Here is a 26,347-nt window from a genome sequence, read left to right on the forward strand (position 1 = left end):
AATATAGAGAATGAATTAACAGATTTTTTACCAGCAGGATTAATGTATTTTCAATATCGTCGCTCAGAACATCAGTAACCAAGATGCTTCTGATTTTATATTTCACAATCCGTGAAGAGCTACAAGTTTATTTCATTGACTGACTTAGTGAAAGAGAAGGATAAAACAAAGTTTTTGCTTTTTTTTTCTTGCAATGAAGATATATCATAAAATACACTTTGTTCACAGATAATTAGTTGTGTACACAATGCCATACTTTCCCCTAACTTTTTACTTTTGCTCTTAACAGTCAACCATGTTACACTGTCATTCACTGACTTTGCTACTGAAGACAGCAGAAATAACTGTACTACAGATTTTGTAGAAATTTTGGAAGGTGATAATTATGAAGCTCCTCTTCAAGGTACTGTAGATTTGCCTTGTCTGTCTAATGTGTTTGAAAGCACCTACATATATTTAAATTAAAATTTGTAACAAGCTAAGTGAGAGTCAACACTGAATCAAATCAATTAATTTATTAGAGACTTTAGTAATATTAGAGACTTGTTTAAGTTACTCCCTTTAAGTCAGTAGGGTTGCTGCTGATTTAAAGTGTAGCAAGAATAGAACTTGGTCCTTAGTTTCATATTGCTCCTAACTTCATACAGGAAGGCCAGGGACATTATCAACCATCTGCTTCTGCGGTGTCTAGGGCCTTCCTACTTGAGCACAGTTCATCTAAGTCACAGTGAAGTTCTGTAGCATCACATTCACAACAGATCTGGTCAGAAATCTTTCAATAGGTTTTCCATCAGAAGTGCCAATTCATAAAAACTGAAACTTTCTGTAATTTTTTTTTTTTTTTTTTGCTTAGAGTTTTTCATCATTTCAGACCAGAATTTCTGGTCCATATGGGAGAGCAAGATAAAAGCCAATAATCCAGTACATCATCTCAGAAATTGTAAGGCCCAGATTCAAATCCCTGCTCTTACTGAGGTACCCACATTCAGTTGAGTAGCCTAACCACCAGACTATTGGCTACTCTGGTTGGTCTATCTTTGTATCACAAAAAAGTCTTAAAGGTGTGAATTTAATTCACACAGGGAATGAAAATGTTGAATCCCTCAGCATATGCAGTGATGTAATTAACAAATAAAAATGGTAAAAATAGTAACTGATGCCAGGAGTTAACATCGTAGTATTAGTTTTGCCCCAGATTCCTATTACAATGGGAATATACCCTTTGTAACCTTTGCCTTTCCTTTGTGTTTCTGCTGTTATGCAGGCTGTTACTGTGGCATTACCATGCCACATCCTGTCACGTCCTTTGGCAATGCATTGGTGGTGAATTTTGTCTCCAATAATGCCGGTACTGCCAGAGGCTTCCGTGCTACCTATGCTGCATCATTCTCATGTAAGTTGATTTTTGCAAGGGTTCCCTCTTCCCAACCCCCCAAACTGAAAGCAAAACTATTGGTAACTGACACAAATGATTTTAAGGGAATCCCTCTAGGCTTCACTCTTCAGCACTTATTCTGACTCCCTATCAATACTGCATTCAAAATCCCTTATTGCCTTAACCTTCTTATCTGGCTAAGAGCACAAGTTCCTACAGAATCTGTCTAGTGTTAGCCTATACCACCTTTGAATGGAATGAGCTGCTGCCTCAATGGCCAGGTACAGACATTACACTTTTACCAGTATAACTTATCGGCAACTGGTTTATGCCTGTAACAGAACAGACATTCAGCATAGGTAGGCTGGTTTAAAAATGGTGGAACCCGGTCTAAGATTTGCTCCCCTCCTCCTCCCCTCAAAGGGTGAATGTGTTTCTATTCACTGCCGATCTAAACTATGCTGCTTACAGAAAACCACATGATTTAGATCAGTTGCATCTCAGGCTTTTTGAATGTCTATACATAACCAATGTGCTTTGAGTGTCTGCCATTCCTAGGAAAGAATAATCAAGCCATGGGCCAAACTCATATTTCCCAGTACATACTCACTGCCTCTATTAGGTGAGCTGTTGCTTTTTATCTTAGAGTGACAGTGTGACTTGCTACTTGATTCCTGTATCTAGGATTTTCTGCCAAGGTCTTAACACCTGGCAAAGAGATGTTCTCTGTCTAGTTAAGGCAAGAAGCTAAGAGGAGGGAGAAATATAGTCTTTGTTTCAATTATTTTCCCTAGGTAGCAAACATTCTGATTCTTCCAAGGTATTTTCCCCATTTGGTCTCTTCATTCCCTCTTCTGTCTCTTTCTCATTACAGCCTGTGGGGGTACCTTGCACATGGACAGAGGAGCCTTCAACAGCCCCAACTATCCTGATTCTTATCCCCCGAACACTGAATGTGTCTGGAACATTCTCAGCTCCCCTGGCAACCGGCTCCAGCTGTCTTTCATGTAAATCCATTTCCAGGGGTTGTTGTTCAGCTTTTTAATAGACCTACAGGAAGGAAGCTCTTTGTTTAGCAGGAAATGTAATTGCCAGCATGTAAAACTGTAGCAGCATATCCAAAGTCACTTGGAAAGAGAACACAGAAGTTGCCACTGGGAGCATATAATCGTTCTTCACCCCTACTAGTCATTGTTTACATCACAGGCACAAACAGCATACAAGGTGGTGTATTGTGAGCGAGTAGCAAAGGGTGCTGAAGAGATCAGCTCTCACCAGATCATAAATAATGGGGAAATTCACCATCACTCCATCTTTTGTCTTTCCATTTCTGTGGGTCTCGGAGGGATATATATCTGAATAGTAGTGTCCAGATGCACTTATTATGATAGGATTCAGAGTGAATTAAATATCTCAAATATATTTTAGCAGTAATCAAATAACAAAAGTAGAGGGAAAGCAGGGAGAAAGTGGATGTTACTGTGAGCATACTTTTCTGCCTGTCACAGGAATTTCCTTGGAAGACATGAGACAGAAATCTGTGTGTAATCTAGAGAACAATTTTGATTCCCTAGAGTATTAACAAGGTGCAGTTAGATTGCTCTTTATGCATGATGTTAATTTCTGAGCTTGTCTGTTTCCCAGCATGAAAGGTTAGTGCCAAGAAACAGAGCAATAACCCTTCACAGAGCAGGTTAGGGATCAGAGGGGAAAGCGAAGTAATAATGGAACTGTATTTACAGTGTAAATCACTGTATCAAATGAGGTTGAGTAGGTAAATACTGGATTATTGACATGATGAAAAGACACAGTGTTGTTAATTCTTCCTCTGAAAAACAAATACAAGTGCTATAAACAGAAAAAAAATAAGGTATTTGCTAAAAATAATATCAAATAACTATTTACCTGTAATAGGTATACCGGCAATGTGAAGCAGACCATTTAGTGGAATATACACACAAGTGTGATATATGGTATTTAGTAAATGTAAAATATTATATAGCAGACATAAAATGTATTGGTCAGTTTCAGTTAACCAGAAGGTCAAATCAGGAAAAACCAAGAGGTTTGGGGTCTCTCTTTAAGTATGAGAGCTTATTTTAATAGTGGGATTTTATAAAGTTGCCTTGGCATGAAGTAAGTTGGTCTTACAAAAATGTCTGTCTTGCAAATTGAGGGTTAGTTTTAAATTAGTCTAAACTATATCCAGATGGGTGGTTAGAACCATTTTGCAGGGAGTCTGTTTATTGGAAAGAGATGAATATATTCAGGTCTGCTGGAAGGGGAGAAGATGGTACAAGAATATAAGGCACACTTATTTTGTTCACATATTAATTGCAGAAGGCCCTTTCTGGGATCTTTATATTATACTCACAGCTAGCTTTTAAAAAGTATATTATGGAGTTGATTTTTAACAATTCAGCCATTTATCGCTCAGATCAGTGGATGCAGTAACTAAGCATTTAAGAACTGATTCCTTGAAAAACATCAGACCAAACTTGATCAGGTTTTTTTATACTAATATAGTATCTCTTTAAGAGGGCTTGGAGTAGTTCTAGGTAGCACTGCAGAATGAAACTTTTTCATTCATATGAGCTTGGTTGAACCCTTCTGCCTAGATCTAGGCAGAGAAACATAACCCCTGATTTCATTTCATTTTGAGGTTTACACAAATGTGGAATCTCAGACAGAAACTCAAACCAAAGCAGCATGAACCCTTTAGTCAGGAATCTACCCAGACTGTTTTCCATCACCACTCTAGATTCCATTCTCACAACAGGCTTTGACACCCATTAACCACTGGCTTCTCATCTGCTGTCACTTCTGTCGGCTTTAGATAAGGCTGGCTTATCAGTCAGATGTCCCAAATCAGCACTATTTGTGGAGTTAGTGGTCTTGTCTCCTCCCACTTTTCCTATTTTTTTAGTCAATAGCCAGCAAATATGAATGGGAGGACGTGACAATCTCAGCATGTTTATAGCCAGAGAGGGAGAGAAATTGGAGGAAGTAGGAGGAAGAGGAGATAAGAATCCATAACTTTAAATTGCAAATGAGAGAGCATTTGAGATTTGGGGTGTTCTTCTGAACTGAAAGCTAACTTCTTGAAGTCATTTCATAAAGTGTACTGGCAATTTATGTGCACTTGCGTAAGTGGGCACTGGTTGATACATGCTGACATATCTATTCCATACTTCCAATATGCATTTAAATATAACCTCAGCACTCTACAAAACATACCAAATACAAATATCTGTTATTTATAACATGGCCTTATGAAGTACCAGGCACTTCTTTTGAGAATCCAGTCTTCTGTAAAAGATGGAATTACGAATATGTAATAAGACATACATGGGTCAAGAATGAAATTTTCCCCTACGTGCAGCATTACAAAATATTGCATTATGATTTATGTTACAATTTTCTTCTCCACTGCTAATGAAACAGAATATTCCAGCTGGAAAATAGTGAAAGCTGCACTAAGGATTATCTGGAGATTCGCGAAGGGAATGAGATGGGACAGCTGGTAGGACGATACTGTGGGGAATCCTTACCTTTAAATTACACCTCCATCGTTGGACACATCCTGTGGATTAAATTTGTCTCGGATGGCTCAGGCAGCAGTGTTGGCTTTTGGGCCACATTTGCTCATTGTAAGTAAATATTATATTGGTTAAAAAAGTAATAATTTTCCAGAATCCTTCAGATATTAAATAAGAACAGTACTTTTAAGAAATAGAAGGTAAAATCTTTGGGCTCTGGGAGATGTTACACTTAAGATGCAATAAACTAGTTAATTATGCATAAAGGATAACCCTGCCACATGCTCAAGGAACTAAGGGCATGACAAAATGTGAAACCAGCCACAAAAATATTCCACAAAATATGTGGAACGTTTTGGTTGCTGGTTTCCATTGCAACTTAAATTGAACATGTGGCAGAGTAGCCCAGCCATGTAGCCCAATGCTGGCTGCATGGCAGGGCTCAGCTGACAGCTGCACAGTGCTGACCTGCATGGGACTGCACGTCATGGCTTTAGGCTCAGAGTGGGAGCTGGTAAGATGATTGGTTCCCCTCCATGTTGTCAGACTGACAACTATACGATGCAGCCCCATACAGGGTACTCACCACAGGACTGACCACAACCAGCTACAGTGCTTGCTGTGATCCCTCAGGAGCTGCAGGGCCAGGCAAGCCACGTGTCTTGCTCCACAACTCCCTTGGGAGCTTCAGGGCAAGACAAGCTCTGTGTTGGGTCATGGGAAGCTGTGGGGCTCACTCCAACCTGACACCTGAATGTGTCTTGCCCTGTAGCTCATGACAGAGCTGTGGGGCCAGGCAACCAAACAGTCAGATTTGTCTGTGCCCAGCTGGGCTGACAGGCAAAGGGGAGGGTTCAAATACGCAGCAGGGGGACCCCTAAACTGCACTAAACAGGAAGCCTAAGTAATGGCAGGATGCACCCTGTTGCATGGCAGAATGCACGAGTGTTGGGATCTGGGATCAGATACCATCACACCATTGTTTCAGCCAGGGGCCTTTGCCTTGTACTGAGTCAATGAACAATGTCCCTTTGACTTCAGGAATTTACCCAAAACATGGGCCTCAAATATAAAATAATACCCTCCTTTATTCAACCATGACCACACAAAGCTCTAATATACCTACATGTATTTTAGATAAGTGTATTTAAAGCATCAGAATTCAATATGAAAATGTATTTTTATAAATAAAAATTGTTTATTCGGATTTTACTATATTATACTTCTCTTGATCAAAAGCTCCTCAAAGTAGGCAAAGTAAACATGTCCTCTTTTTCATTCACCATTTTCTAAATATAGTTCTTTGTTAAACAAATAATTCTTGGATTATGCAGGAAAAAATGCTGTTGTACTACGAAGTAGGTAAGGGCTACATACAAGAATAATTTATCACAAGCCAAGGATTTAGTAGCATTTTTGCATAACAAATGTCTGACCCAGGTATCTTTGCTGTTATAAGGTATGATGTGCAGTGTTTATGGTACCTATGTTTCCTTATTCGTCAATAGCCAAAATAGGCACTGATGATTTGGGAAGTAACACATTAACAGTGCTGCAGAATTAGGATGAAATGAAGTATATGCCATCTATGCATAAGAACCAACAGGGAACATTATGATCATGGTTTGGCTTGCTGTAAGACACAGGCCACTGGATTTTACCCAGTGATTTCTGCACTGAGGTCCAGTAACCCTGGGTTGAGCCAGGTCCCATCACTTGAGAAAACCATCCAGCCTTAATATAAGGACACCCAGTATTGACAAATTTATCATATCCACTGCTAAACTGTTACATTTCCAGTGCACATTAGGAGAGACACAGGAGTCTCTTCCTCCTCTGTGCATGATGCCTGTCTCTCTCATTACTTCCCTTCACTACATTGTACAGTAGCAACAACTTAGTCCTTGGAGCATCTTACTTTGCAATTTAGTACTCTTTGGCTTTAATTGTATTATGGAAATGTGAAATGTGTTTCTCAATTGGTCATAGACCAGTCAACTCAAGATTTTTTGTCTGCAGAATACACACAGGTGTTCTTCCTGAGCAAATACTATTTCCTTCATATTCCTTCCCAGGAGCAACAGGACACGACAAATACAGGGAGGGGCAGGATATGGGCAGAGCCTTGAATCCATCTTTCCTACTTACAGATTAGCACAACAGAGGAAGCACAGGGGCCTAGCATAGTCAATTACTCTGAATCACAATACGTAGCCACCAAAGCAGGGGTTACTTGTGACAGGGGTTACCTGGGACTCAGGTCTATATCCTAATAAGGTTCAGTCTAGCCTTAAATAAATGCAGTGTTATAGCTAGAGACCTACCAAAATCTCAGTGGGACAAAGAGATTTTTGTGGTCATGCAGAGCTAATTTTGTGGTCTTTTCATAGCAGTCCCCCCCCCCCCCCCCCCCCCCCCCCCCAATTGTGCAAGGGGCCCGGTGTCCCCACCTCTTGCTGCTGAGTGGCTGAGGTGCAAAAACTGTAGCATAATTAAATAGCAGAGTCTGCAGAAATATCAAATAAATTACCTCTTTATTATAGATCAAAGTATTACATTTAAATCTAAATTGAAATATATTATGAATATAAATCTACACACAATATGAATTGTAATTAATATCACAATTTATTGTTAGCATTCCGCAAAAATTTTAGTAATACTAAATAATGCTAGCCTTGATAGAAACAATTCCTATTAGTTAAGTTCTAGCATGCAGCATCCACTGACAGCTGCAGCTGACAACCTCTGTCTCTGCGATATAAACATTTGTCCATACACTAAGATCGCATGTTCTACATCTACTGAAATAGTTGGAATGGTACGGCAGCATTTTGCTGAGTTGTAGAGATGTGGAAAGTGATCGGAAACATACTCCCAAAACAGTCAGTCGAAGGTAACTGGCACTCTTTGACAAAGTTCATGTAAGTAGCTTGTTGATTGATTTTAGTAGCCAAGGGTCAAAATTCAGAAAAGGCACCTGATTCGGGTAAAAAATGCAAACAGCACTAAAAAAGGAAGCAGCGGTTGTTGAACCTGTGGTGGTACTGACTGACTGTATTTGTAGTACTGATTCAACTCTACAGCTGTTGCTTAGAACATTTCTTGTCTCCACATGTTTTCACATGTTAATAGTTTCACATCTCCACATGTTGATAGTTTGATAGTTGTGATGCCATGTCTTTGACCCAACTTATCAAATCCATCAGCTTGTTGTGTGCTTGGTGGATGAAAGCCTGCTGACTTTCAAACCATGTGAGAAGTTCCATGAACCAGATGGCATTTTCAGCCATAAACTTAACTTGATCTTCAATGTTTCCCTGTCTTAAGAGATCACATACTTTAAGCATGCACTGTGTGCTGTGAGTGATTTCAAGCTCCTTGCACAGAAATTGCTGGTAGTACTTCATATTCTTTGCATGGTAATGAACTGCATTAAACCACAAATTCCACTGTGCAAGCACTGGCTCTGGTGGTAGTGACACAGTCACATGTAGATCCATGCTTTGATTGGCGATGGACTCCCTGTATTGAATCTTATGGCCTGGACAATGTTTGAACACTTTTTTGAAATAGGAAACAAGGCTATCCACATCAGGAAAATGTGTACACCAGATGTCACTTACTAAAGAAAGGAAGCATGCATTGCAAGTGACATGAATTGTGTGGGGTATCATTCCATGGAGCATATCAGAGAAAGCTTTGCACATATACATTGCATTATCAGATAGAAATACTCAGATCTTTTTAAATTCTAAGCTGTAGTTTATAACAGCCTTCACTACAGCTTGTGCCATGGCAGAAAAACGGACAGCTGCATGGTGAACTGGCTCTGTTTGAAAAACAGGCAGGTTGCAGTCTGTTCAGTTCCCAGGTGCAAATAAAATGTGCAGAACATAGTTATCTTGGGCATTTGTTGCTTCATCTGCTGCAATCAAGATGGATTCATATTCTGCCAATGCAGGTTATCTAGACTGAAAATACAAAGCAATTACTCCTGGTAGATAATTTGGTGAAGCTTGTTTGCACATGGGAAACTGCCAGCATTTGGGATGTGTTTGTTCAAGTAGTCCCTTAATTTAGAGTTATCAGTTTTCTCCAGAGGAATGTTGGTGGCTGTGAATTCCTCCCACTAGTGGGACTAGCCTTTCTTCTTGTGAACCTGCATTCAGTGTTTTTTTTTTTTAAAGATTGAGGACATAGTTGCTAGTTCCTTGCTCTGACCTTCAGCCTCTGCTGCAGCCTTTTGCTTTATATGTGATTTGCACTCCAAACAATGATGAATGCTATTTTTCCTTGATGCATCCAGAGAGATGTTTTATGATGAACAAAACAATTTACTACCATCTGCATGTAGGTTCCTATAAGGAAATGCCTCCTACAATCCTGAGCTGAAGACTATTTAGCTTTCTTGGATTTCTTTTCACTCATCATCCTCAGACCGTAGCATTGCTATAGCATTGCAGCGGGCTTCTTAATAGATGGCCCCAAAACCTTTTTGCTTTCCAGACTGGCACTGTCACTAAGTTTGTCAATAGCTCAGCCTCCCAGTAGCTCTCACTCTTTTGAACCATGGGCTCTATGACTGCAGAAATTGCCATGCTTTCCTTGTATTTTGGTAAGATCTTATTATTTTGGGGTGAGTCTGTGGAAAATCACAGGAAACACCATTTTTCACAGTGATCATGGAAACTGCCATTTTTGCAGTTTCTGTGAAAATTGCAGAACTGCAATTTAAGTAGGTCCTTAGTTATAGCTTGATGAAGTCATAGTGAAACCTCAACCTTGTTTGACTAGTTTGCTTTTTACAAGCAGCCAGCCAATGATATGAAAAGTGTTGCCGTGAGTAATATCTCTTCTGTTTTGCAGTATATGGAAATGATATTGTAGGAAATAGTGGGCAAATTGCTTCTCCACTGTGGCCCAGAAGTTATCCACACAATGCCAATTATGAGTGGAAGATAATGGTGAATGCTTCTCAAGTAATCCGAGGTCAGGTCGTAGAGATGGACATTGAAGATCATCATAACTGCAATTACGATAAATTAAAGGTGAGTTTACTTTGGTAGATTCCTATGATCGTTTTCATAAATTGTCATCAAAATAATGAACAAAGTCAGTCAACTGAAAAGTAGGGAAACTTTCTGATGGTCCAATTTAGGCCATTCATTTTCCACAGTACTTTTCAACAATCAATTGCTCTAGGACCTGCGGCTCCAGAGCCACATGCAGCTCTTCAGAAGTTAATATACATCTCCTCGAATCTTTGCACAAGCACACAGTGACTAGCTTCCATTTACTTATCCATTTGGAAGCTGGTCACTGTGCACTTGTGCAAAGATTCAAGGAGATATTAACTTCTGAAGAGCCACATGTGGCTTCGGAGCCACAGGTTGGCCACCCCTGCTCTAGGACAAGAGCAGCCAACCTGCAGGATGAGTGCCACAAGTGACATGGGCAGCCTCTGTGTGTGACATGCAGTACAACAGGGAGAGGACTGGCAGCACAACAGCAGATAGGGCAAGAAACAGAAAACAGAGCAGGAAATCAGGCAGGGGACGCAGGCAACGAAACAGAAAGCAGAGATTGGGCAAGGAGCACAGAGAAGGGAGCATAAAGTGGAGCAGCAGATGGGGCAAAAGTGGATCAGAGTGGGACTCGGGGAGCGTCTGGGACTAATTTGTGGTGCATATGCTAAAAAGTTTATGCCCTGCCCCACTCCTGTAAGAAGTGTGAAATGTACTTCTACTCACTAATACCAGCGTGGCCCAACTGGGACTCTGAAGCATTTTATAGGATGACAGAGAGTCATAAAGACAATTTATAGTAAGGTAGAGCTTCTTTTTCAGGCATTCTGAGTTCTAAAAGTTCCAGTGCTAAAGTGTAGTGGTGAAATAAAGCTGTCTTTATTTAGGTGCCTAGTGTAGATTTAAATGCCTACCTTCTAGGCATGTAAGGCCCTGAACCTGAATACACTACAGGTTGAGACCTTGGTTCAAGTATAGTCTTTAGGAAAAAAAATGTTGGTGCTCTAAAGAGAGAATTGTGCTGGCCCCATTACTCCTCTGCATGGCTATACAACACAGTCTAGCCTTTGACCCTTTTTCAGGCTGTTGAGGCCAAATGCCTCCTTGATATAAGTCCAGTGAGGTCGTTAAAGACCCCCTCCCTCATGGCTGAGGATGATAACTGCCATGGATCAAGTAAAAGATTGTATATGAGTGTGTTGATGGTTAAGAAGGCCAATCATAGAGCTCTAGACTCTGGAAGATGCCACAGGTCAAACCATAGATCAAACCAGTGAGGTAGGAATGGTATGAATTTAGTTTTCCTAAATAAAAATAGGACAAAACAAAAGTACAAACTAGACTGAGTGATAACAAGAACATAAACAGGCATCCCATTTCTTTGCTTTGATTCTTTCTCTAACTGAGATAAGTATAATTCCTTTTTTCAGAATTTACTTTTCTACCAGTTAACCTAGGAACTGGCCTTTCATGTAAACCCCTTTACAAAAAGTAGTTACACAGAGGATTGTGTTGGTAGTGTGGGTTAAGTATTCTGCTACAGCTCGCGCGCGCTCTCTCTCTCTCTCTCTCTCTCTCTCTCTCTGGGCGTTTTTACATGTCCTCTGGGAGTGGGAGGGGGTGCTTTAGTTAGTCTGGCTCTGAGAGCCGCTCTAATTAAAATGCCCACAGCATCTCGTGTATCAGTGTCCCCACACTTAAATGGCTGTGGGGGTGCTTTAACTAAAATTTGTCAAACGAACTTAGTTAAAGTGCCCCTGCCACCATTTTGAAGCATGGGGACGCTGGTACATGAGATGCAAAGGCTGGCTGAAGCATGCTAATTAGCATGCTCCAGCTAAATACAGTGCATCAGAGCAGACATCCCACATGTTTACAGGCACCCTATGAGTTTAAGACTCTCTGTGAGCTCAAGTTGAAGGCTCCCCACAATTAACCTGGCTGTAAATAGTTATTTAGTCATTCAGGCTAAGGAGTCAGAGGGGGTTGGACATGAAGCTAGCCACATCACTCCGTGGTATGGCTCTGACTACATAAAATGCTGTGCCTTAACCACCTGAGCAGGACAGACCTTTGATTGTAACATGGATATGTTACTTTTTCCTTCTGTCTTTTCCTTAGCCCTCTTTCTTTCCTCTCAAATTCCCTGTCTTAAAAGCTAACGTGTCACATTTAAATCAATGGCATAGATCTTCAGTGAACATCTGTCACCTTGGCTACTAACTAAAAGCTCTGTTCATTGATACCATGTGATCATGTAATGTCCAATTTAGAAATGTTCATAATCTTTCTTCTGTTTTTGTTTTCCTGTTTATTTTGGGGGTCACATAATTGGTTTATGTGCTAGCAGAACAAAAGAGTCTGTAACATTCAGAGGTTTTTGGCTTGCAAAATGCTAATTAAATAATTATGTTGATCTACAGAGAAAACCTCAGGACCAATTTTTCACTGTTATTTATTGTTTCTTTCCCTCAGAAAAGAAAAGAATTATGCTAATGGCTCTTGTTAAATGAAAACCCAGTTAATGTCCTTGAAGAACAGTCTCTGACTGAAAATTAGTTTGATGGCTTTAGTTCAGATTATTCTGGTGGGAAAGAATGAACAGGGTGAATCAGAAAAGAGGTTTTAATTTTAATTGTCATCAATATTATCCTTAACTGGAATTGGGCTGAAGTTCCAGTTCTTTCTGATTCACTGGATATGGGAATTTTCTCCTCAGGAGTTCTGTCCGTAATGCTGCAGCCTTAAGAGCTTTGCAGTCAGATTGCATACTTTGTGTTGATTTCATTTTTATTATTACCAGCATTAAATGGCCCCAAAGGCTCAAATTTAAAACCTGAATAAGAGTAACAATTCTTTTCCTCCTTATAGGTCTATGATGGGCCCAGCATCCACTCACAACCTCTTTCAGCATACTGTGGGGTAGTCCCTTCGTCTTTCACGTCCTCTGGCAGTTCTGTTACACTCCAGTTCCAGTCAGACTACTCCGTGAATGGAAAGGGCTTCCTTTTAGAGTGGCATGCCATGGAAGCCTCTACAGCAACTCCACACCGTGTTGCTAGAGGTTTGTCTCTGAAAATGGCATCACTGATTAGTTTGTTAAAGTGAATGCATTCAAAATCTCTTTCTTTTAAAGTGTGTGGTGTGAAGGACAAAGAATATTAATTATCATCATCATTTTTGTTGATTTCTACTGGTATCTTTTTCATATATATGAAATTGAAGCTTCAGCTTTGATGGGAGATGGAGTGAAAAATGTTTCCTCATTTTGGCATTTTATGAGAACCAAATATTTTGCATGCCTACCCTTTAAAATAGCATTCTTGAAGTACTTGTCACTTCCACAAAGATGACTAAAAAGCTGTATCATACAGGGTGCGTCTGCACATCACCGCACAGCAATGTTGCTCTGGCACCGTGCTTTAGGACTTCCTTTTGGAAGTCCTAAAGCACGGTGCAGTATGGGTGGCTACTGCGCTGATTTCGCCACTACGTCACCATAGCAGTGTACTGTAAGCAGGGAGTGTGCCGCTATGGCAACATAGTTGGTGATCACATGTAGACCCGCATGATAGCTATGTCACTGTAGTACGCCATGATGGCAACATAGTGTGTTGCTATGTTGCCACTGGGTGCCATGTAGACATACCCACAGTGCAGAAACTCTTAGATGAAGCTTTAATGCAAAGTATCCCAGAAATAAAGGGGAAAAGTTTCACTATAAATATTTATTTATATTGCAAAAGAAAAGAAAAGGTTTGTTTGTTTGTTTGTTTGTTTGTTTTGGCAAGTTAAAGAGGATAGTTCAGATTAATTTACTCCTAATACACTTCTAAATCCACACTTGAAAATTCTGGAATGGGGAGGGAAGATAATCTCATTTAGCTTTATTTCTATTTAACTTCAGTATTTAAATGACTAGCACTTCTCTAGCAAGACTATTGATATTTATATACACATGCTTTCTAATCAGAGGGTACATCTACATGTGCCATTAAAGTGCTGTAATAAACTCCAGCGCAGCTCATGCCTCAGTCAGCTGTACCTGGGTGAAGCATCTGCATGTACACCCTGCTATAGATTTTTCTATTAGAAAATTAGGCCCAGATCACTGCCTCATAAAGAAAAGTCAGCCTTCATAGTTCTAGATCAGGGTCTTCATGCTTCCCCGCCTGCCTCTGAGTAGGTCCTTGGGAAAGTGTGGTAATGTAGTACCTTTAAATCTTAAAAAAATGAGGATTGGTAATGTGTGTTCCTTTGTATACTGCAGGTGCATGCGGTGGTATCATAACAACAGGAGAAACCCCTTCGTTCCTCTTCTCCCCAGGCTGGCCAAGGAAGTACAGAAATTTTGCTGACTGTACATGGCTTATCAGAGCTCCAGAGTCCACTGTGGAGTTCAACATCCTGTCCCTAGACATAGAATCTCACAGTTCATGCAACTATGACAAGCTTGTTATCAGAGATGGTGAGAAACCAATGTTGGTACTAGCCAACAGCATGAAACCCAGTCACAGGACAGCTGGAAATCCACAGACAGTTCACCAGTCACAAGAACCTATTCCAAAACTATATTCTTCTTTAATGCTGAAACGGTGTTCTGGTTATTATGAAGAGCAACAACACAGGGTTGAGGGTCTAGAACAGGGGTTGACCACCTTTTGCTGCCATGGACTGGAACTTCTGACCCAACCCCTGCCTCAAGCTACAATTCTCTGCTCTTCCCCCTCCTATCCCTCAAGACTTCCTGCACTTGCCCTTTAATGCCCTGTCCAGTGAGGATAAAGCAGCACAAGAGAACAGCAGAGAGGGCTGCAGAGGAATGGCAGCTTAATATTGCTGCATGCTGCCCAATCCCCCATGCTGCCATCAGCTAAAATGGACTTTTGTGGACCTAATCCAACACCTTTGCAGGTCATACCTGGCCCAAGGGCCATAGGGTGCCAACCTCAAGTTTATAAGAATCTGCCAACAATTTGGAATGAATTACTGTTTCAAAATTTTGAATTTGAGTATGTTTTTGATGCTGATACTACTACTTTCACCCTTAGGGGATACTAGCCTTTCTTCAGTACTGGCCACCGTATGTGGTCGTGAAGTTCCTGGGCCAATAAGATCTTCAGGAGACACAATGTTCATTCATTTTACTGCTGATGCAAGTATCACTGGATTTGGATTTAATGCTTCTTATCACAAAAGTAAGTGTTTTTTATTTTTTACTAAAAATGCATTTTTAATCTACTTTTGCTGCTACAAATTGGATGAGGAAGGAAGTGGTTATAGGTGATATTTTTAGCACAACTGCTTTATATAACTGTGTAAAACCAATTGCATTAGGCATCCTGTAAAGTATTTAAAAACTAGGTAACTTAAATTCTTCCCACCAATTAGTTAAACTTTGTAACTCATTCAGAGATCAGCTACAACAAAGCACTAATCAAGCAGGCAATATCACTGTCCTGATATATAAATAAGGTGACATGGAAAATGCTCAGTAAAGGAAGAAACATTACAACAGTTCCCATGTGGTTAAGAATTTCATAATATATTAAAAATGCGAAGATGGTTGTAGCTAGAAAATAAAACTCAGTTGATGAAAGATGGATGATGAAAGAGAGGGAATCTCCAGCTTGGAGGCTAAATTAAATTAATCAAAGGGCATACACATGATAGATAACACGTGAGAACTTTGGACCATTTTAATTTTCCATAGAGACTTACAGAACACTATACGTAGCAACCATGGATTCTCCTTTACTCTGAAAATTCTCTTCTAATGCTACCTGTTTGCAAAGAGTTTTCCCGTAACATATACAGACTAATGTAAATTGCATTTGGAGGGCAGGCAGCACACAAGGGTCATAGGAAGGCAGCCACAAGATTGATCCATATTGCACCTTGGATTGGGCTGGTTTGGCTTTCAGTGGCTCCAAAAACTGGTGTTGGCATGAGGAAAAGTACCATACCACCAGCCATACCACCGTCCTATATGCACCAAAGTGTTATATTCCTCATTTATGTATCATGGCAAGGAGCCAGTTTTCACATCAAATTGTTTTCTGTGTCAGCATGCAACTTGAACAGTCTACAACATGCATGTATGTGTGGCCTGTAATTGTGCTGTGCACATTCCACACAGCTCTTCTTGCCTCAGAATTTGTTTTATCAGTCACATAATATTTTAGAGGGAGGGTTTTTTAAATAAAAATGTGAATGATTATTTTAACAACTTTAAATGTTTTTTCTTATTTATATCGATTCCTTTTATTCAGGTTGTGGTGGCTATTTGCATGCAGACAGGGGTGTGATTACATCCCCCAACTATCCCCTAAGCTATGTGCCTAACCTCAATTGTTCCTGGCATGTCTTGGTAACCACCGGATTCATCATTGCTGTGCATTTTGAACAGCCATTCCAGGTTCAGGGTGAGGATGTTTCTTGCAGCCGTGGAGACTATGTTGAGGTGAGACGATCTGTATGTCTTATCTTGGTCTCTAGGAAAGGATATGTCAAGGCGAGAGGGAAAATATGTTTAGAGTTGTCCTCCTCTCGTGTGTGTGAGAGAGAAAGAGAGAGAGAGAGAGAGAGAGAGAGAAACATTATTTAGTGATACTGTTTATTAAAAGTTAATTATTTTCTAAAGGTTGAAACACTGGAATTATTTTCATTTTTGTTTGAGCATTCTTCACGTATAATACTGTAGAGCTTTATGCCTGAATAACCTAAACTATTTCCTTTTTCTAGCTTAAAAATGGAATCGATGACTCTGCCCCACCATTGGGGACCACAGGAGGGAATGGACAGATCTGTGGTAGTAGTCCCTTTTCTACTATGTACACCACAGAAAATCAGCTGTTTGTCCGCTTCATTTCTGACAGCAACAATGAGGGCCAAGGGTTCAAACTGAAGTATGAGGCTAAGAATATGGGTGAGTGTCAGACTCAAATAGATGTTGTATAAATTAATGAATTGACTTAGAAATTGCTCTTTCAGAAGCATAGTTCTTAAAAGTGACACCTGCAAAAATGTCACTTTTCTGTGGATGATTCTTTCTGTGGATGATTTGTACATACCCACTGCCTGTGAGTTTTCTATATGTTAATAAGACACTTTTCCCCCTTGGAATAGCTCTAGTATCCCTTAACTAGAGTATCTCATTCCTGCATATGAGGGAACAAGAGAAGTTGGATAAATCTGTTAGGTGTAGGCTTCAACAGTTAATAGAGAGAAAGAAAGCAAATTGAAAATGAAAACCTGGTTTGATTTCACATGGTGAAAATGCTGAATTACAGAAAGAACAAATTTGGCTCAGTGTATTTAAAAGGATTATAACAGTCCACAAAGTTTCCTCCTCTGTCAAGAAAATATCCTCTACAGAAAATGACATTTTTAAAAGAACAAAAAGGTGGAAGGTCAGATCTTGGTGTAAATCATGGACTTGGCATCTGCAGCTGTTTCGGTGTATTCATGACAAACCCACATCCCTTAGGGCATTTTGAATCCTCATTTAATTGGTGCTGATTAAATACAGTTAAGACAACCTATCAATTTTCTCATGTCTGTACAGCTCTTTTTCTTCCTACTCTTTCTATTTGAAATGACATAAAAAATAATTAATATTACTTTAGGTTTTATTTTAAATTGATGAAGTGGTGTAGTATTATTGCTAATATTTTACTGACTGAATTGCTGTGCTTATTAGCATTGTGAAAACTCATTTTAATCAAAAACCTCCTAAATAAAGATATTGTGATATGGTAAAGATTCAGAGCAAATTCTTGAGCTTGCTCAGAATGCCATATCTCACTTAATATTATCTTGATTTTACATTTCAATTTTTTGGTCACAGAATTAAGAGCGTTTCCCACAAGCATTAAAACAGCTGATCCTTAACTTTAGCTTTCCATCTTAGAACGTTAGCAAGAACAAGCACGAGACTTCTGCAGAGCTTAAGAGCACTACAGCTTCCATCAGGCAATTGTGGCAGACCTTTGCTTAACCTTTGGCAGTACAGGCAGTCCTCGGACTTACGACACAATTGATTCCTGAAAACTGCGTCTTAAGTCGAAACGTTGTAACTCGGAACCGATTTTCCCATAGGAAACAATGTTATAGATGGGGGATTGGTTCCTGAACCAAGGCCCGATACCCTGTTTTCACCAAAAATAGCCCAGAATTTTGTATTCAATCAATTATAGATGAGTAATATACCTACATTAATGTATTTATACTGTAAATAGCAATTATATTGATTTGGAAGGACTTCTTTGAGTGACTTTGCTGGACTTTTTGAAGGGCTTTTGGTTGGACTTTTTGAAGGCTTCTTAGCTGGATTCTTCTCAGGAGTCTTGGCTGAAGGTTTTTCTGGAGTCTTGTCTGCTTTCTTAAAGAAAGTGTCCAAGGAAGTTTGGAGAAATGTTCTCCAGGGAGATGGGTGACACAGCGACTTGTTCACTGGTGTAGCATCATATCTGATCAAGCATTATAAAGTCGAAACTGATGTCAGAAATTTGGAACAGGGTGTCAATTTATAAATGTTGTAAGTCAAGGACTGCCTGTATACAAAATAAGGGTTAAACTATGTTTGAATATGGTTCAGTAGCAAAAATGAAAATGCATTTGTTCATGAGGTGAACACAATTCACTGAAAGGAAACTGTGATTGAGTATGTATATATGACTCATTTGTTTTTAAAATCTCACCCATTTCCTTAACATGTTGTTAATTTTTTCTTTCTCAGCGTGTGGAGGGAATATCTATATCAGTGACTCCAACCCCACTGGATATGTATCTTCCCCCAGTTATCCTAACAACTATCCACAGCATGCTGACTGCATCTGGACTATAATGACTCCTAATGGACAGGCAGTGGAGCTCCAGTTTGAAGATCAGTTTTACATTGAACCTTCACCAAAGTATATATCTACATTTGTTTTTTTCTTGTGGTCCCTAAAGCACTCTATTTTGATTTCTCTTTCCCTATTATAAGAGCATTATGCTCCATAATTCCTCAGTAGAATACACTCCCACATTTAGAGGTAAGATACCTAGGAAATTCTTGAGAGAAGTGATTGGACTTTCTAAGTTTTAGTGTATGTTCCATAACACCTGACAGCAATTAAATATAAGGTCCCTTCTACATGTTACATCTCTCATGCAGTTACCTGGTTAAGTGCTCAATTTAGACAGGCTACACATGCAAATTTAAAAGGTCCAACCAGCTAAAAAATTATTGCTGAAAAATGTGTAAAAACTTTTATAGCTGGTTTCTATCCAGCTTTAATTTGCATGTGTAGCTGTGGTCTTCCAGCCTCAGGGTACATGGGACGTTCCCATGGCTGGGAATCCTGTCAGCTGATGAAGCTCCCAGCCATGGGGTTTACTTCTTGCTGGTGCAGGGGGAACCTGGGATTAGGCTCTACCTGTACCGGCAATGAAGTATGATGGGATATGATTTGCAATTCCACAGTCATGCCTCCTGTCTAATGTCTGTTGGGTCAGGAGGATCAGTCTAACTCATAACACTTTCTGCGGAGTGCCATGAGTTAGACCAGGGAGGTGGACTTCTGTCTGTGGCATTAGATGCTACTCTTGCCCTGTATATATATATGCCTATACAGAAGAGCTGCTTACTCTTCATAGATAATGTTATCTTGTATTTTTAAATTGTTTGTGGCCCTTACACACAGGCATACTTGGTCCACCATTATTTCCAGTTCTGAACATTTCTGGATCCCTCTGATAGGTTCTGTTGCTATTCTGACCATCACAGATGAAACTTAGCAGGGAGCGCACTTTTAAATCAGAATTTAAAGGTTAACTGTTTTAAATCTGTGCACTTTATGCTTATTTAATTATTTCAGATTTTTTTGTTGTTGCCATTTCAAATAATTCATGTCAGAAACTGTCAGTCTGTATGTTGGGCTTGGCATGGTAATGTGACCTATTTAGATATTTCCAACACTTATCATTGATTCAAACCCTAGAGTGCTATCACCAATTTTAAACTTGTCTGGCTCTCTCAGTATGCCTCCTCCCTAGTTCACATTTCAGAGAAACTGATCTGAAGTTTTCTGACTAGGTTTCAGGAGTTTGCTGAAATGTTTTAAATTCTTTAAATAAAAAAACCCTAATTTTTTTTCTTGTGTTAGCTGTAGCCTCAGTTACCTTGAGCTACGCAATGGAGCTGACAGCAATGCACCAATGATTGCAAAACTGTGTGGAAGCTCTCTGCCAGGCACTCAAAGGTCTTCAGGTGGTGTCATGTACATGAAATTCAGAACTGACAATGGTGCCACACAGATTGGGTTCAGTGTCAAGTACTCAAGAGGTATGACCTACACAGTTCATAACTTTACATTTTCACTGATCTTAGGCTATGTAAGGGACAGAAAAGTTATAATGGATTTAGCATTAGTCCTTCATTTCATCCAAACAGATGGAGCAGCAGAAGGTTTTGTCTCTTTCCATTATTTTTTAAGTCAAGATACCAGAAACATCATATCAATTAATTATAATATATTCTTTACTGGTGATAGGATTATCAGAATATGAAAATCCTCATAGAATTACTATAGTGGAAACAAAGACTTGTCAACCATAAATTGCAAATTGTAGGAATCAGAGAGACAACAGTAAAGGGGCCAAATGCTTCAAAGAATGGCATTAGCACTGTTGTATAGTCACCATTTGCATTACTACAAATGCAGCTTAGGTAGATAAAGCCTTGTAATATGATTTGGTATCATGTATAAAATGACCATAACTTACGTAACAAGGAGTATGGAGAAGCGTGTGATGCTAAAAGACCAACAACAGCAGGAGGTTATGAGAGAAACTGGTGGTGCCTTGGTGCAAATGTCATAATCAGTTGTATTAACAGTACTCATAGACCATCAAAGAGACAGCAAATCAAAGGAATGGAATAAGGCTGAAAAGAGGAGAACCAATATTTGTCAGCTGGAAAATGAAATAATAAATTTTAAAAGAATATTTTCAAGATGCCAGGCCAGGATTAGAAACACCAACAAAGAGTTGCAATACTTTTGGGTCAGGTACACTAGAGATTTTACATTTTAATGTTATCAGTAATCTTCAGAGAACTGTGTTTATTATGTTGCTCTTTCTTATTCAACAGACTTTGAGCTCTTTCTTCTTTATATTTTTGGTGGCAAACTAATGCAGTGTTGTTTTAAACAAGATTGTATTGATTAGATTTTAAATCTGAACCATAAAAACACATCAGTTGTGCAAATATATGTTTGGATGATTGAAGCTGCTTCCACTGAAAGAAAATACTAATTAACAGTAAGGCATAAATTATATCTATTCAGAAAAAGTCTCCATGTTTCAACTGCCTACAAACCAAATTGGACTAACTTATTAATCATTTTAGAGCCAGCACTGTTTACATAGCTATACATGGCACAAATTAAATATAGCCTCTTTCTTGAAAAGTTTAGACTTTAACTAACAGGCATACAGAATGCAGTAGGAAGTCCAATGTATTCCTAATTTGTTATTTTTTAAAACATTAATATTATGAGCTTATGAAAGAAATACGTTTTCAGGAAAGATGCACTCTAAGTGAAAAGAGTGTGGTAGCTTTGTGAACTGGGAAGTGATTCCATTATTAGGGGCATACAGAAAGGCATGGAAATGAACAAGAAATACACAGTTCTGCTTTTAAACTGTGATAATTAACCCCAACAAATCACCCATGCTATATTACTATTTAGGTAAAATATATTACCATCTAGTTAAATCTAGAGAGGTATTTGAATCAGGGATCCAGGTCCACACCACAACCCAGTTGACAATTATCTTTGTAATTGTCCAACAGAAAATTCCAGTTCCAGAAACTCCTACATTTTGGAATATCTGAATCATGATCCAAAGGGCCCAGTTCTCATTTACATTGCCCATGTACTAGAATTGGACCTTTGTGTAAATGCGAAACAGAACCAACATCTGTAACTTGAGCGAATCAGGCCCAACATCTGTATCTTTGCTAGAGAATACATCAGTGAAAAACTTAAACAGCTTCTGTAATATTTGAATTTGAACAAAACCAACAGGTATTTGTGGAAGGAAAAGAAAAAAAACAGGATTGGTATAATTAGGAGACAGAGGAAGATTTAGAATCTAGAAGACAATCCCCAGTACGTTATCCCCAGTCAGGTGCCTAACCTACTTAGCATTGCCCTACTAAGACCTGAGGGAGAGAATTTAGTTGCATAAAGGTTACTCTATGGTAAAATGATGACTCAAAAATCGTTCTCTTTGCAGCTCCATGTGGTGGAACAGTGACAGGACAAAATGGTGTAATTGAAACCATAGGATTCCCTGATCTTCATTATCAAGACAATTTGTTGTGTGAATGGTTTCTCCATGGACCTAGAGGCCATTATCTGACCATTAGTCTAGAAGGACTAAACATTCAGAACTCTCCTGGGTGTGCAAATGACTTTGTGGAGATTCGAGAGTATAATGCTTCTGGTCAGTTATTGTCTTTGTTTCCCTAATGCCAGATGGCCACCTCAGATTAGAAAGCTGCTAAACCTGCATGCAGTTATGAATAATTAGGGGTCTACTTAAAACACAGAGAAATGAAACTATTTTCCTGGGTTGGTCATGGGATATATAGCAAATTCCATGGATATTTTCTGGATTTTCTGGATGTGCTCATACACAATATACAACAAAGTAAATTATATGTAGAGTTGTACAAAAAATTTAGAAATACTTATTTATACTTACCTTAATAAAAACAATCCATTAAGGTAGGTGCCTATGCCCTGGTGGGGGGGAGGAGGGACAAGGGGGCAGCTGCCATTATGTGTATCTAGAGCCAGGCAGAGCAGCCCTTGGCGAGGTGACTGCTGCCCATTGTGTCACCCTGCCAGCCAGTGCCTTCACCCACCCGGGTGGGCTGTGAGGCCAGGCCAAAGCAGTAGCAGGACCACTGGTTCCCACTGGGGAGCCAGCTTTTTATTTTTATTAAGTCTTTATTTTTCAAGTTTATTTCATGAACAATCCCATATTTTGCATTTTCCTAAAAATCTGCAGAATCACAATTGAGTAGAACTTTGTGTATAATACAGACATTTTAGATGAACCACTTGTACTGCTACATGCTTTCCTTATTACCAGCACAGTTATATTAGTTACTGAAGTAAAATAAGGCTAGCAAAATGCCTTCTAGTAGCTTCCCAGGGACTGCTTTTTCTATTTTTTTATGTTCCTGCCCAATAGTTTAAGCTCAAAGGTGACACTTTAATACATTTTTAAATGAAATTCATCCTGGTTGCTTTGCTAATTATTTCTATATTCCTAGGGAATTTATTGGGCAGATATTGTGGTACTACTATTCCTGATGCAGTGGACACCTCTGATAGTTTTGCTTACGTCAGATTCATCACAGATGGATTTGTCAACGCCCCAGGATTCAGGTTGCGCTTTGATGCTAGCATTGAAGGTTGGATTTATAAACTTGCAACTTACCATAAGTGAAACAGCCTAAGGCTGCCTATAGACAAGCTGAGGGATGGGGGTGCTTTAATTAGAGCAGTTCCCAGAGAGCTGCTCTAATTCAAATACTGTAGCATCACGTGTATTAAGCCCCCACACATTTAAATATTGTTGTGGGACACTTTAACTAAAGCTCATTCGAGAAGCTTTAGTTAAAGCACCTCCACAGCCATTTGAAACACAGGGAAGCTTAATACACATGACACTATGATGATGCTAAAGCATTCTAATTAGAATGTGGAGCAGACTCGATTAATCAAGTCTTCTCCAATGTGTTCTAATTAGAGTGCATCAAAGGCTCCCTATACACGTGCTATGTGGCTACACACACATTCCAAAATTATCAGTACAACTGGTCTTTCAATTAATGTATTTTTCAAAACTGTGTGTATATTTTTCCCTTTGAATCTTACTTATGTATGACTGGAGCTGTCTGATTTTTTGAACCACTGGGCAGAGGTTGAGGTTGCAGGCAGCCTATGTTATCTTCTTTATAATGGACTTCACTGTGAAGATTCATTGTATTAGACCATATACCAAACAGGAGATCTGGTTTACCGAAGTTCCACTCTGTCACTCCTCCTTCCTACCCATGTCCCACTCCTAGAATGCCCATTGAATACTCTGCTTTCTTTTACACTGGGGTGTGGGGCAGTGCTGTCAATTCTCTTGATTTTATTGTCTCTGTTTCTCAATATTTGGTGGTATTCAGAAATTATTTTGTGATTATGTGAGATTCGTCATTCTCATTTATTTTTGGTGGAATCAGAGGGTTGAAAAGAACTGCAAGGATCAGCTAATCCTAATACCTGCACAGATACAGGATACGCTATTTTTAAGAATCAGCCTTTGTGGTTGCTATGAAAATCTTCAAAACATGAACTGCAAGGGGTTAAGAATCCAAAGGCAAATGTAAAGAATCCTAATTTCTTAAGAATCTGAACAATTTTAAGCCAGTCCCTTGAGTTTTGGGGACCTGATTCATAATTTGGCAATACTTTGCAGAAGATGACTAGTATAAGATCTGTTGGTAGCATTCTACTTTGACATTTGGTAACACTTAATTGAAAGAGGGGCATCTCCCCAAGAACAAAAAGGAGCGTTTTATTTAATGATTTTTTTCAAAAGTTTGTGGAGTCTATTAGTGTCCTATAATTCTACTTAGGATGGCAGGTCTTGCTTCAGACCACTGTGGCCCACTGTGGCCCCTGAAGCCAGCCCAGGTATGGCTTTTAGAGTGGAACAGGGGGTGAGCCTTGGATCCTTCCCATTTGAAAGCTTTGGCCTTTCAGTCCCCAACCCTCTGTAGTTGTTCTGTGGCCCTGACTCAAGAAGTTAGCACTCAGTTCTGCTTTCTTGTTGGAGAGGGCAAGTGCAGCCCCAAAGATCCAAGAAGCAAAACAGACAGCTGCTCTTTGACAAAAGGATTTACTGGGGCAAAGGCCACCCAGACGTTCACTGTCCCCTTCAAAGGGTTAAGCAGTCCTTCTGTCCCCAGGCTGGCTTGCACAACCCTGAACATCCCCAAAGTTACTCAGCTGTTACCTTTCCAGTCTACTCTGCTTCTGAACTGCCAAAGCTTTTCCTCTGGTCTCTGTCTTCAGACCATCCCCCCACAATCAGAGGCTTGCTCACCATTCCCTGTCCAGTATCATGTCCTTCACCTTCTCTAGGACTAGCTTTCTGTATGTCCCCCTCAAATCTGGTCACCAGGGCAGCCTACACATGTGCTTAGGGGTGGGGAGGGTGCATTTTAATGAAAGCAGTTCCTGGAGAGCTACTCTAATTAAAATGCCTCAGGGTCACATCTGTGAAGCCCCCGCATATTTAAAAATGTCCACAGGATTCTTTAGCTGAACCTTATTGACTGAAGTTTAGCTAAAGTGCCCTGGTGGCCATTTAAAAATGCACAGAGGCTTAATAGATGTGACAAGGTGGCACTAAAGCATTTTAATTAGAATGTGGAACAGACTCAGTTAATCAAGTCTGCTCCAACACATTATAAAATGCAAATGAGCACATGTGTAGGCACCCTAGATGTATGGGAGTCTTTCCTGCAGCATATCATCTGAAATAGTTTCCATTCCCTATGTAAGATTCATTTCAGATCTAAGCTGAATACTAGGGCTGTGTGAAGCTTCCCAGCACTGATGTGTGTATGGCAGTGCTTGGAGTGGGGGCTATGCCCGGCTGCCACCCAGAGCGAGCCATGTCTGCATCGCACCTCCACCCCCACCCCCTCACCCCAGGTGGGCAAGCAGCAGCAAGGCAGAGCCCGTTGCCTGGGAGCTGGGGCTGTCTGGGAGCTGGGGCGGCTCTGCATGTCAGCCAGAGCCTGGTAGCACTTGGCCCCAGCTCCCAGGCAGTGCACAGCATCCTGCTGAGATGCGCTGCACCTGTGCTGCTCCTGTAGCCAGTGAGCACAGGGCTTTTTTTGAAGCTCTGCAGTCACTGGCTGCAGGAGCGGCAATTGGGGCCTCTGGGTGCTCATGACAGAGGCCCCCCACACAGTGTGGGGCAGTGGGGGGCAGCAAGGATCACCCCGCCCTGGCCTGGCACCTATGCAGCAGCTGTCCCATGGCATGGGTGCAGCATGCCTTGGCAGGATGCTGTGCGCTGCCTGGGAGCTGGGGCAACTTCAGCTGGAGCCTGGGACTGCTCAGCCCCAGTGGACCCAGCTTCCAGGCAGCACACGGGAGGGCTCTGCCACGAGTGCCTAGAGGCCCCAGTCGCTGCTCCTGCAGCCAGTGAGTGCGGGGCGCTTTTTTTTTCAATGTGCCAGGACTAGGCTGGGGCAGGGTGGGGGATGGGGCCGGGCAGGACAGCCATGGGTGCTTCTCCTGCAGCTCCCCCCACCCAGGGAGAAGCACGGGCCA

The 26,347-nt window shown here is 40.3% G+C and overlaps 1 protein-coding gene across 2 annotated transcripts in view; it reads left to right on the plus strand.

The window, feature by feature from the left end:
* The window catches only part of CUBN (cubilin), a 243,841-nt gene that overhangs the window by 149,497 nt on the left and 67,997 nt on the right, over nt 1-26,347 (plus strand). For both annotated transcript variants that reach the window (XM_025216815.1, XM_025216816.1), the window contains exons 34-47: nt 290-403; nt 1,265-1,393; nt 2,250-2,382; nt 4,820-5,025; nt 9,784-9,965; nt 12,813-13,005; nt 14,212-14,409; nt 14,993-15,139; nt 16,214-16,404; nt 16,686-16,869; nt 18,682-18,856; nt 20,093-20,271; nt 22,230-22,439; nt 23,278-23,418. In XM_025216815.1, coding sequence (XP_025072600.1) covers nt 290-403; nt 1,265-1,393; nt 2,250-2,382; nt 4,820-5,025; nt 9,784-9,965; nt 12,813-13,005; nt 14,212-14,409; nt 14,993-15,139; nt 16,214-16,404; nt 16,686-16,869; nt 18,682-18,856; nt 20,093-20,271; nt 22,230-22,439; nt 23,278-23,418 — 2,382 coding nt within the window. The remainder of the gene's footprint in view (nt 1-289; nt 404-1,264; nt 1,394-2,249; nt 2,383-4,819; nt 5,026-9,783; nt 9,966-12,812; nt 13,006-14,211; nt 14,410-14,992; nt 15,140-16,213; nt 16,405-16,685; nt 16,870-18,681; nt 18,857-20,092; nt 20,272-22,229; nt 22,440-23,277; nt 23,419-26,347) is intronic.

This window comes from Alligator sinensis, unplaced genomic scaffold (genome assembly GCF_000455745.1).
Source record: "Alligator sinensis unplaced genomic scaffold, ASM45574v1 scaffold623_1, whole genome shotgun sequence".
Classification (NCBI taxonomy): domain Eukaryota; kingdom Metazoa; phylum Chordata; order Crocodylia; family Alligatoridae; genus Alligator; species Alligator sinensis.